Source organism: Ambystoma mexicanum, chromosome 9, assembly GCF_040938575.1.
Source record: "Ambystoma mexicanum isolate Mex_15411 chromosome 9, UKY_AmexF1_1, whole genome shotgun sequence".
Classification (NCBI taxonomy): Eukaryota; Metazoa; Chordata; class Amphibia; order Caudata; family Ambystomatidae; genus Ambystoma; species Ambystoma mexicanum.
Genome location: NC_090931.1, coordinates 339111861 through 339125226, shown reverse-complemented (window position 1 = coordinate 339125226; position 13366 = coordinate 339111861). Strand labels below are relative to the sequence as shown.

General features: G+C 45.1%; 1 protein-coding gene across 1 annotated transcript in view; it reads right to left on the bottom strand.

Moving 5' to 3' along the window:
- Positions 1-13366, bottom strand: part of LOC138487325 (uncharacterized) — a 2513852-nt gene that overhangs the window by 628868 nt on the left and 1871618 nt on the right. The window contains exon 80 of the mRNA XM_069613924.1: positions 2276-2375. Within this exon, the coding sequence (XP_069470025.1) occupies positions 2276-2375 (100 nt within the window). The remainder of the gene's footprint in view (positions 1-2275; positions 2376-13366) is intronic.

Genomic DNA, 13366 nt, shown 5'->3' with positions numbered 1-13366 from the left:
CATCATCTTCGGGCAACTACAGGTGCCTCGCACACCAATGAACATAGTACTCAACACGTCTGCCATCTAGAAGAAAATTGCGCTAAAAAGCAACACGCAGGCCAGGTTTTGGCCTCTCATTCCAACGAGGTTCATACCAGGAATGCCCTTAACCACAGAGAGAATATATCTGCAATGGACAGACAAATTACAAATAAAAGCACTAAGCAACCTCTTCGTCGAGGGCATTTTTCTAACGCCACAACAAGCTTGAGACAACGAATGCAACAATGCCCTAGACATGTTTATTTATTTCCGGCTGCGACACACCCTTCAAACCAATCTGACCACCTTCCCGAAACAACCACACATGTGGCAGCTCCTCCACGGGGTGATACAGTCTCACGGCGATGGACGACTGGTCTCCAGAATCTACAAAGCGCTCCTCACCGAAATGACACTCCTAACCACAAATCCTAGGAGAAGATGGGAGAGAACTCTAGGCAATCCGATAGCAGATGAAGACTGGAACTACATTCTACAGCTCACCCAGAAAGTTTCCCTCAATACAAGATACAAACAAATACTTTTTAACGACCTGCACCAGGTGTATCACACACCAGCGAAACTTCACTCACAACGCTTGACGATCTCGGAAGCATGCAGCCGTTGCGGAGCTCCAGAGGCAGACTTCATACAGCTAGCGTGGTCATGCCCAAGCATTTCTTCGTTCTGGAGCCAAGTACTTGAGAAAATCTCAGTGATCTTAGGAACGCAACTAGACCCTGAACCTATCCTGGTGCTACTGGGTCTAACTAGACACCTTCCGGCTCATGGAAGAAGACTGGCAAATCTGCTGCTGGTCCTAGCACGAAGAAGGATCATAATCGGCTGGGGGCGCAGCCCACCACCAAGCCTTCAGCGTTGGCTAAATGATGTGACCTATTGCCAAGACGTTGAAACATGCTCTATGAAGACCTTACCTCTTCATGCTCGCCCACCGGACATCTGGGGACACTATATATCATACCTGATATTCACTACAGATACATTTGGCCTCATTACGAGTCCGATGGTAACCGTGCCGGAAATACCAGCAGGCTGCCGGCGGAACAGTTATTCTATTCCACCTTCTTGATTGCCCTAATCGCCAGGACATTACAACCCCGGTGACCCGGTGATTCTGGAGGTGGAATTCTGTTAAGCCCCATTCCCATGGAGTGCCATAGGACTTCATGGGGATGGGGACCATGGAAACACTGGTTCTGTCTATGACAGAGCCGGTGTTTCCATGTCCGCCTGCAGGCAAGTGGTGTTACTTCCGCCAGGTTAGACCTGACGGGTGTGACACCTCCCACCTGCAGGGCTCGGAATCAGCCAGTCCAGAAACAACGGTGGCGTCGGATAAACCGCCACCGTTGTTTCCAGACCGGCTAACTTGTAATGAGGCCCATTCTCTTCGTACCTCATCCCCAGTCGCAACCCAGCGATCACCGCCACATCGAGAAGAGGCCAGCGGAAATGCATAATCCTGACCTTGGCCTAAGTGACTTATTTTCGGTTGAACTGGCGGGAAGGGGGACGGTGCGGGATGCGGGTTTGTTTCCATGTGTAAAAATCCAAATAGAAAGTTAAAAAAAATAATAATAATAATAATAAATCTAAAGACTTGGGGCACACAAAAGACACAAAGGGCCTCATTTTACAAACAGGGCTTTTGTAGTTGACTGCAAACGTAGGTGCTGTAGGGTGCCCTACCTGCAATTCTAAACATATGCAAAGCTCAGTGCAAAGGTAACGATTACAACCAGGCCAAGTCACCTTTACCTTTTGGTTCTACGCATCATTTGGCGAAACATTTGCACTGCGCCTGCTTTGCCGACAACACTTATGATGAATTCCTATGGAATCCACCTGCTTTTCGCAGGTGCTGAATGGAAGCGGATGTTATGGCAATCCATTTGTTTCACACCTGCAGGAAAATCTCAAGCAGGTCTAAAGAGAAGTGCCCTGTGCAGCCTGAGGAGGAAAGCATGGCCAGAATGCTCATTCCACATCATAGCTCATCCTTGTCTTCAAAAAGTAGGGAAATACCCCGAAGAGGTGAAGTCAGGCATAATAACTTTATGACTTCATTTCATGGTTTAGTTTACTGCTTCTGCCCTGGTAAAATGATCCCAAAACACCCAAACTATTGGTTTTTCCAATGCTTGTTATTTCATACCATTTTGCATAGTGATTGGTCAACCAACTAATTCAGCAAGTGTACACGTGTATCTGACTTCAATTGGTTTACCTTTCATTCCATCGTTCCTGAAGGGTTCCTGGGTTCTTGCATCCACTTGGTTTGAAGAAGGTGGGAGAGGACCCACAAAGCCTTCTTTTACGTCTTCAATCTGTAACAAGAGAATCAGAACCATTTAAACAGGGCGCACCCATGGTCTCCTCGAAACTGAAGCCAACACTCGAGAAAGGAATGAAACAAATCAAAATAGTGGATGGATGCAGATTTTCAAATTATTTGGCAAATCGAAATGATATGACTGATTTCATCCGCAGCGATTTGGTGACCCGGGAAGGCTCAATAAACACAGTCCATGCAGTGTTGGGTCTCAGCATCTTCAGAAGAATTTAGCAATGTTCAATGTTTATCACTACCTTCATTATACAAATACCTGTCTTTCATATGCTGATTCAGAAAAGACTACTATATAAGGAAAACGCAACACTTACCTAAAGTATTGCAGTCATGTTGGGTGGCAGAATGACACCGGCTCCATGGTTGAGGCTTCAAAGAAGATTCGATTCCAAAACACATTTTGTGTTGCTCCACATCGAGACACACATTTATCTGTGACACATTTCTGATACAATATGTCTGAAATGCTCTCATTAAGTTCTGATTGGTTGGTTATGTGTTCTACTAAATTCTAAACCACTCCCACTGCGAGTTTAAGGAATTAGAGGGAGTAAAATAAGTTGTGTTTGCAGGCCACATTGCCAGCGTAGGCATGATCATAAGGGGTGCAGTTGTTACATCACACTACGCATTAACCACAAATGATATCACAGCAAGTTGCATCACATGATTTTGGATTCTGGTGATGGGCTATTGTAGGATTTACATGTATAACATTTCTTAAAACCACATGTCAAAGTATGTAAATGAACAGTGAAAAATAACAGTCGCAAAACTACAGTTAAAAAGCTGATTTAAAAAAAAAAATAGTTGATGCATTCAATAATTGCTACCCTACTGTAGTTATCCCAAAACGATGTCTATGCCCACTAGGCTGAAAATACAGTTTTCCGTTTCCATGTAAATTACTCAGGAAAGGCAAGAGAAATTGGGAGGGCAGGGGGTGACTGGAGAGCCAAGCCAAAACAGTGAGAGGAGTAGAATGGAGGAGTTGAAGAGTGGCACATTCAAAATCGCAGAAGATGATGTTGTCAGAGGCACGTGGGCCAGCAGGGTGAGGCCTATCGTTATAAACCCCACTCTACTGCCATTCCCTACAGATGCGGGAGAGTGGGAGAAGGTAGGAGATTCTGTGTTGTGAACCATGAGAGTGATAGGATGTGGTGAGACGACCAGGTATGAGCATCGGGTATGAGGTGGGTGGCTCCAGGGGTAGACAAAAGAGATGGTTAGGAGAGAAATTGTGACTGAAGGAAATGAGACAAGGGGAGGAGTAGAGTAAGTACGAGGTGGAAGGAAGCAACGTCATAGGTGACCAGAAAAAAGGTAGCTGTTAGGGTATGTTCTGATAGGTTCACTAAAAGCGAGTCCCGCTCCTGGTATATTTCGGGTTGTCGCTCCAATTCCTTCTGTTGGGGCCTTTGTATAAAAAAGGTCTTCGCGTCGTGTTTCTATTTCCTCTGCCTGTCTATTATTTGGGTTGTCCCTACCTCTGTAACAACGAACCGAAACATGTTGAGGGTGAAATACAGTAATTGTTTGTATTAGATTACGACTTGGATCATAGGAGATCATATTTCAGTGGAACAGTGTATTACGTTTTTTTCCCCTGAAATTTGTGTTTTTTGGCGAACATACATGTTGTTGTGAGTCACTAGTACTTTCTTTTAAAGTTTTTTATGATGTGTTGAGACCATTTGTCTTTTAACTAGAAATTGTCAATTCTAACATTGTTTTAAACATTTTTTCAATGAATAAAATGTGCAATATTTTGTACCAATTTATGAAGTTACTGTAGATGACCTGTTTTCTCTAAAAGTATCTACCTTTCTTCTACATATACTTGGTTAGCAGGCCCAGGGGATCTTTCTTTTAAAGAGGCAGGGCCCTCAGATGTTGATCAGGATCCAATGGAAGGGATGGAATACACAAAAAATACTTTTAAGTTAAGTTCCACCCACATTATGTGGTCCCATGAACATCTGGGAGACTATCACAGTGCTCAATATGACTTCCAGACTTCCCTGGCAGGATGGAGGCAGGTTTCTTGTTGTTGCAGGCCCAGTGGATTTTCACTTTTGAGAATAGACCTTTAGATGATGATCAGGATCCATTCTACCATAATAGAATCTGGTAACTCGAACTTTAATTGCCAGTCAACATTGTTTCTTCATCCTATCTTTTATCAATCTTGTTATTGTCCTAGCTTTGGAGTCCATAAGTCAATGTTTCTCACTTCAGTTTCATAGTTGCTGGATTTTCTTTCTGGATTTGCCATTACTGCTGCTCCTTGTCCTTTTGTCTTTATTCCTTCTGGAATTGCACCCAGTGCCACTACACCTCAGCATTTAATCATAGTTGTCTCTTCTCATTCCATCTGCTCAGGTTCCTCCTCTTCAGCATTCCATCTTGGGCACAACCTCCTTGCTCCATCTCTCCGGTGTACAGCCCTCCATGTGCACTCCACACTGCACCATCATTCTACACTCTCGTAAATACCTCTCCATCCATCTCTGTATGGCTTCAGAGCAGGGGTGTTGTTAGGTCTGGAAAAGATCAGGGGCTAAGATAATGCCTGGTCTGGCGGGAGTCAGGGCTAGCTATAGCCTTTTGCTTGTAGCCCCTGAGCTTCTATCCAGGGCTAGAACCAAAAGACCCGGGGCTACAGCCCCCTCAGCCCACCCCCCAGCAACGCCTCTGCTTCGGAGGTTATCTCTTCACGTCCTGATTTCCCTCTAGAATTGATTGGGTGGCTGTGAGTTTCGGTGCTTTTTGTCCTTACCACTCCTTGCTACTTCTATGTAGGTCATGGCCCAGCATTTAGTGCCTCAGCTTTCCACAGCATACTCTTCTCACTGGCTCTGCCATGGCTCGTCAGGCGTGCTAAAAACTCAATTGACAGCACACATCACGACTCCCACAGCTAAGTCACGGGAAGTGGGGCTGGGGGGGAGAGGGGGTCCCCTCCTTTGGATTCTATTATGGTGCTGCAGAATCTATCACATGATCATTTCTATACAAAACAGACTCACTTTTTGTCTGTTTTTAGGGGGCTCAGAGGGCCCTTAGCCACAATACTCAAGCACTTAGAATGAAGGCAGTGCTGGGAACAGGCTGCGCTTTGTCCGTTTCCTCACCTATCACACATTCCATGTGCCTTACATTGAGATGTTTATTATGTTTTACCATCATATAACGTCCCTACGCTAAAGGTTGGTGCAAGGATTTATGTTGCCATGAGCAAAGTGACAATGGGCCTCATTACGACCTCGGCGGTAGCCATGCCGCTATTGGCGGCATGGCTGCCGCCGAAATCGCATCCGGGTCCTCAGAATGAGGAATTACCGGGCCATTCCGAGTTCGGAAGGTCCGGTAATTCCTCCCTCCAAGGACCCGGACCCGGTGCTTCCCCATTTCCATTTCAGCCCCCATAGGGGGAATGGGAGAGGGAGCAAACAACGGGCCATTACGAGTTGGCCCGTTGTTTGCTCCCTCTTCCCTTTGAGGGACCCGGTAAGAACGCTTGGTTTGACCAGGCGTTGCTTCCTGGGTCCCGCGAGGGGACCTCGTAATGAGGCGGTACAGGTTAAATGGCACCGGCACCTTTTACGGCGCCGTTTACCCCGTACCGCCAGGGTCGTAATGAGGCACAATGTATGTGCAATGGGGCCAGATCATTGATAGAATCGTTGGGCGTCCATCTAGCAATGCCTTATTGCAGAACCAGCCGGGCCGCTGCTATTAATTCTGATTGGGTTCAGGGAAAGAACAGGCACGGTCATATTTCATTGTTTGCATCGGTTGCAGCAGAACTATTTTAGGATCATCTCCAACTATCTTTGCGATCCCCCCCTCGGGAGCAATGCTGTCTCTTTCCCTTAATCTGTGTATTTGTTCACTTTACACAAACTGTGTGGCTTAATTAGTTCTCTTTAGCTGTGTTTTATGTAGCTGTCGTAGCTTACCTTCCAATTTAGCGGAGCCGAGGGAAGAATGGATCTCAAGCTGTAAAGGTTAGCGGTACAAAGCAAAAGCAATGTTCATTTATAAAGCCAATTCTCCACAAGTGTGCACGAGGGATATTCTTATCAGCGATGTGGTTTACTCTTTATAACTGCACACAGTCCCATCAAATTATGGAATGAGTGATCACTTCTGCCATGCCCAGTGGCAATATTGCATATGCAACAGGATATTTCACAGTTTCAATATATGTTCATATGTAAGGGTATGCGGGTGTGTTTATGAGGGCTCTGCTTTTACCCTTAATTGCAAACGTGATCTAGGAGGCATAAGCTCACGCATGGGAGTTGATTTGTATAAAATGACTGTATGAAATTACTTCATGTTAAATGTCCCAGCAGCATAAGGGCTTGTCAATAGAAAAGGTATACCATGTGTGAGTATGCAGCATGTATGGGAAGGTAACAATGTTCCTTGTATATTCTATGGGCCTCATTACGACCGAGGCGGTAAGGGGTTAACGGCGCCATAAAAGGTGGGGGGGGCCGTTAACCCCTTACCGCCTAATTACGAGGTCCTTTTGCGGGTCCCTACCTTAACGGCTAGTTTTACCAGCCGTTAAGGATTGGACCCGCAAAGGGACCTTGGAGGTAATTACGGTACCGCAAATTGCGGTACCGTAACTGCCGCCTTTCCCATTTCCATTGAGCCCTATGGGTGCAAAAATGGGAATGGGGAAGGGCCAATGGTGAATGGGGAATAACCGCCCCGCCAACCTTGGAATGGGGCGGTAATTCCGCCATTCACCATGGCGGAATCGGTAAAATACCGCACGGGTCGTAATGAGGCCCATAATTCAGATAATAATTATTGATATTGAAATATTACTGCAGCTATCACAAGGAGATATCATGGCAATCTTTATTTTAATGTGCTGAGGGCACTTGTCAGCAGTTGATACAAAGAGTCATTTATTTATCTTCAGTAATATTTATTTTGATGCATACTCTCCAGAAGAGTCATCATCTTTTGAAATATCTCCACATACAAAATTCTATAGGGAACCTTTATATAGTCCAGTAGGGGGCTCCAGATGGGCTCTGGTTGTAGAGCCCTGCTTCTATCACCTGAAGTAATGCTCACATCTGAAAATGTTCTCTATCTTTCTCTCCTTCACACTTTCTCTCCCTCTCTAATTCTCTCCCTCCCCTCCCCACCCTTTCCCACTTTCTTTGTGCTTTCTCTCACGCTGTGCATCTCGTGTCTCCCTGTGTGGATGAGAGTCGGTTCTCAGCTGGGCATTTGCTCGAGGCCTCCCAGCTGGTTCTGACCATAGCACCAACAGTGGAAAAAACAGAAATGTCTTGAAGGAGAGGCAGGGAGTGCTATGTGTTTTATGGTTAAAATAGATTGTGAGCAACAGCGACAAAGGAATCCCTGAGATGGGGACCTGCCAGGTATTATCATTGATGGTATCCTACCTAGCTGCTTTTATTCAAGCTCCGACCTTTCAAGGCAGGAAGGACATTTTGAGAGACAAAGTGGTGTGTTTTCTCAATAAAATAAATTATTTTTAAAAGGAACACGTTGTGCAATGTTCATTTATAATGATTACTTCCTGTATATGTGTGGGTCAAAATGAGAATGCTACATTTGTATTACTGGGCAAAACACAATAGTAGAACCTAGAATAACAATAAAAATAAATTCTGATAAAAGATTGTCATTCCAAGAGGAGCAGTCTGGTACCTTCCTATTGTCCTCTTTTGAAAACACCTGATGAAAATGGGCAGGTGGGCAAATAGCACCAAATAGCACCAAAGATGTTCCTCACTGCTTTGCATAAAATTCAAACAACATGTTGTGAACATAATAATGACTACATATCTATATATTTGTGAAACATACCTGTAATTAAGGGGCTGCATGCTCAGTAACCATATAATGCACCCTGGGCATGGTGCACATTTAATTTTTCACAGCAAACATCCTATATTTGTAGTCATAGACCATTTATACAGATATATGCCCAGCCCCATGATTTGGATTTCAGTATAAAATGGCTGAAACATCTGTCACTCCATGGGGACCAAGGGACTTTCTGCTTCTTGTTTCTGGAGATGTTTCATCTTCCATTCAAGGAGAGCCCTCTAGATTTTTAACAGAAGAAAGGCTGGGTAAAGAAGACTGCTCTTATAGAGTGGTGTACACGCCCAGTCTCACTCTCTCAATGAGCAGAGATTCTTAGAGATGTATCTGTATAGGATAAACAATCACTCCATAAGAGGTAAAGTAAAAAAGGGAAAATAATGTATTTTCACTGTATATTATCAACACAAACATGGTTCATATAATCCTTTCTAGGTTCAAGAAGTATTAGCACCTTCAGCCGAGGGACCCAACCAATCAGGTTGTTTGGATCGCAGGTTGAATCCCATGATCTCAGCCTGCGTTCTGTGCAGCCTGCCATCTTCCCCCACCCTCAACTCCCTTCCGGTGACCGTTTCCTCCACTCCCCGCCCTCCTACCCCACTCCATAATCTTTGGTGGCAGCCCAACTGCCGCTGTCACTCCAGCACCCGTCCTGTGCCATCATGGAAGTTAGTATTTTCTTTGAATTAACGGGACGCTGAGAGGCAGTCTGTTTATTCAAAGAAAATACAATGCTATCAGCACCTGAGTTTCGGATTGGAAACCTGGGGTGCTAATGGCAATAACATCCGATACGGCCCACCAGATCAGATGGTAACAGCACTGGGGCTCTTAGTTAAGGCCCTCACTTTGCTCAGGCATATAACGTGGCCCTGGGACAATACTTTGCCACCGGATCGAGTGTTATTGCCATAATGTAATGTAAATTGGTCTTATATAGCTCCTTTGTACATGGCTCTGTAAGAAAGGAGGACAGGGTTTGCTAGTCGGATAGCAGGAAGGAAAATGCAGAAACATGTGGTGTTGATGGCTGCAGATAGGAGGTACCTCTTACCTGTGTGCCAATATGAACATCTCTATGTTATCTTGTTTGGTACGCACTGGGTAGGTGAGAAGTAAGAGCACTGCCTAGATTGTGAAATGCCAACATTGACAGAATGGTTGTTGATAGAAAATGGATAGGCTATGAGTCTTGTTTGTTGAGTGCACTAGACCTTGTTGGTCATCTGAAGGAGTATGGGTAGTGTAAGGATTCATGATTTTAGTACTGAGGAGTTAGTCGAGGGATAAGAGGGGGTATAGGAGGTTACTAAGGGAGATAAGGTGTTGCTTCCTGGCTCTTGGTTGTAGATTTCAGTGTGATTCAGATGTAGACAGTTTCATGCAATGAGTACCCATTAATCAAATTTGTTTTCTACATATGGTAGAGCGAAGTGTTTCACAACTGCTTCTCCGGAAGTAGCCACAATTGCTGGTGCACAACTCTAAATCAGTTATTATTATCTTTAATTTCTTTCAAACTGCTCAAAAATCCAAGTCTTGAGCTGTTTCCTGAATGTCAGGTGGTTCACTTCCAGGCAAGAGGGTTGGGTAGAGTGTTCCACAGTTTCATGCTCAGATACCGAATTAGAGTATACTCCTTGATGCTAATTATTGACGTGTGGGACTAGTATTAGTGCAGCTTTGCTAGACCTAAGTGTCCTGGAGAGAGTGTATTGTTGAAACCTACGTCTGAAGAAGGAAGGCCCACCTCCAAGGTAAGAACAATGAGTGATGAACAGGGTTTTGAATTGGACCCTTTTTATTATGGGTGGCCAGTGGAGAATACATAACGCTACACTGATATTTTCAAATCGCTTCATGAAGAGATGAGGTTTTGCTGCTGCATTTTGAACTCTTTGAAGTTTCCTCATTGGGTAATCTTGGAGTCCAAGATAGAGGCTGTTCGCACAGTTTAGTTGTGGGTGAATGTTAAGTAAGGTAAGATATGGTATATCACGCATGACTAGGAGAAACAGCGTCTGACAATGGTTCTGATCGGCAGAGTGAGGGTGTTGTTCATTGTGGGTCCAAGAAGAATTGCTGTGGTCGACGACATTGGGAAAAGGGCTGTCTCATCTGGTGATGTGAGTGCAGTGGTCTTAGAACCTGTACGATTGAAGAGCCTCACTTCTGTTTGGCTAGGGTTGAGTTTTAGTCTGTTTTGCTCTCATCCACGTGTCCACCTGTGCAAAGCAGTTTTTAATGTCTGAAGAAAAGTAGTGTTTCATAAAGGTATATACTGACTGCCAAGGTGTAGCCTCACAATCAACATTGAAACCACTCTCAGCATAAAGGACCTGCTTGTGACTGAATATTCACAACTCCCTTCTGGACACTCCTCAAAACCATAACATATTTTGATAAAGTGGGTTATCCACATGGAGATTGTCTGTTGAGAAAACCATTCTTTTTGTCACTGAAACTTCATTGGACATTTGCTTTTTATATAGGCAGATGGGGAGCAGGTGCAAGTGGATCTAGGTCACCTGGCCTAAGCCCCGCCCACCTGGTGCCTTCCTGCTTGCCACCCTTTTTCACCACTTAGCAAGCCCTGCCCACCTGGTGCCTTCCTGCTTGCACGCCCTTTTTCACCACTTAGCAAGCCCCGCCCACCTGGTGCCTTCCTGCTTGCTGCTCTTTTTCCCTACTTAAGGAGCCCTCCTGCCTCTTTTCCTTTGCAAATGGGGAGCAGGTGCAAGTGGATCTAGGTCACCTGGCCTAAGTCCCACCCACCTGGTGCCTTCTTGCTTGCCGCCCTTTTTCACCACTTAGCAAGCCCCGCCCACCTGGTGTCTTCCTGCTTGCCACCCTTTTTCACCACTTAGCAAGCCCCGCCCACCTGGTGCCTTCCTGCTTGCCTCTCTTTTTCCCTACTTAAGGAGCCCTCCAGCCTCTTTCCTTTGCAGATGGGGAACAGGTGCAAGTGGATATAGGTCACATGGCCTAAGCACCAGCCACATTCTTAGCCCTGCCTCTTCCTTCCTGCTCTTAACTCTTAGATCAAGGGTGTCTCTCGCCCGGGCGTCCTAAGCGAAGGGCAGACGAAGAAAAGGGCAATTCCTGTTCGGACTGGGAGGACCCAGGGCTCAAACCCCTGCTCAGACAGCAGGTAAGCATGCACCAACATGTGTTACTCCCTCTGTCCCCACAGGCCATCCCACCCCCTCTCGTCCCCCCGTCATGTTCCCTTGTGCCCCCACCATTCTCGCACACAGGTGTTGCCTGTTTTGCTTGATTCTTCTACCCTTCCCGCCCCCTCACCCCACTCAAGCCTACTTCTGCAGGTGTCTGTCCTGATAAATTCTGGTTTCACCATCACTGTCTTGTGGCCAATGCTGGATTTGACTTTTATGGACTTCATTCATTCACGGTGCGTCACCCTTTCTCAACTCTCATGCTGGACTTTCCTTGCATCTTGTACTCATGGTGGCCCTGAATCATGCTGTTCCCATCTTCATCTTGTATCCTGGCTTGCAACATTGTGTTACTACTGACTTCTGCAATTGTATTCGCTCTCCCCTCTTGCTTCCCCACTGTTTTTGACTGCTTACTCTCTGTTCTCTCCTCCTCCCCCTTTCTCCTTTTTCCATCTCCTCCCCTTACTTTCTTCAGAATTGTCCCTGGACCTAGTATGATAGCAACCTCGTCTGTCTCCTCCCCCCTCCCCTTACTGTTTTTTTCCTCCCCACCACCCCTCCAGCACTATATGAAATGTTGTCAGGCCTAGTATGATAGTCGCTTGTTTTGTTCCTCCCCTACCTTTCTGCATCCCTCTCCCTCACCTCTTGGTTTTCTCCGGCTCTACCAGAAATGTCGTCAGGCCTAGTACGGTAGTCGCCTGTCTGTTTCCATTTCCTTTCCACTCTCCCCCTCCCTTCCTTATCTATGTCTTAGCTCTTGCACTATCTGAAATGTCGTAAGGCTGAGTACGATAGTTAATTTCACATCCTTACTGTTCATAGCCTCGATGAATAATGAGGGTGGGAAGCAAATACTTGCAGCTGAATGCTTTGACTAAATTGAAAGTATTATTGCCAGGAGGATAGCTTAAGTGCAAAGTGCTTGCCTAGGGAACACAGCGATGCTGCACACCATGTGTTTAATATCCCAGTTGAGTCACTGCATCCCTTGAGCACATGTATTCCCCGGATTAAGAAAGTGAGTACCACATTGTAGGCAATAACGATAGCAATAACTGACATTAGTTACAACATGCTCTGAAACCGTATTCCATGCCTTAGCACTATATAAAACAGCTGAATTATTATTATTAATTCCACCTCGGTAAAAAAGGATTAAAATAAAGATTACTTGATCCTGCAGAAACATTGTGCAAGGGGTGTCGACATTTAAATGTTGCAATCCATTAACCAATTAGCAGATGTGATTTTAACAAGGAAACCAATTTGCAAATGTTTTACCATATGCTCACGTAACAAGAATTCGAGAATGGCCTTGTCTGGGCCAGGACTGAATTCATCGGTTAATTTGTAAGGTACCCATCGTTTAACGTCACATACTGAGCCTGCAGTTATTCAGACACAAAGTGTGTGAGATTAGATGCGCCTTTCATAGAGCGGTTGTCCATCCCTAATCAAAGATTCATTAGCAGGCACAGTTGTAAATCAAGCAGGTTTGACTGAATGCCATGTCCCTCCCACCCAAACCCATGCAATCAAGGTGAGCTCCAAATGATGAAACTTCACTTTTCTCAAAACCTAAGAAATGATAGAGATGGTTTGAAGGGGCTGCACCCAGTCCAACACTAAAGAACCTCCCATTGACCACTCTTGTGGAAACTATCTTTCACAAAATATCTTGCATTTCCTCATGGCCAGAGACATGAACAGGTCTATTTGGGTATGGCCTCAATGTGCACATATCTTTGCTACCATATTCATTTATGAATAATATAACCTAGTGCTTGTTATCCCGAGATGAGGAGACAAAGTGCTGTAAACTCATTAGGGAACACAAAAGCAGTGCAAACCAACAGTAAGCTGAAAACCTTAAGAAGAAAGACAAATATTC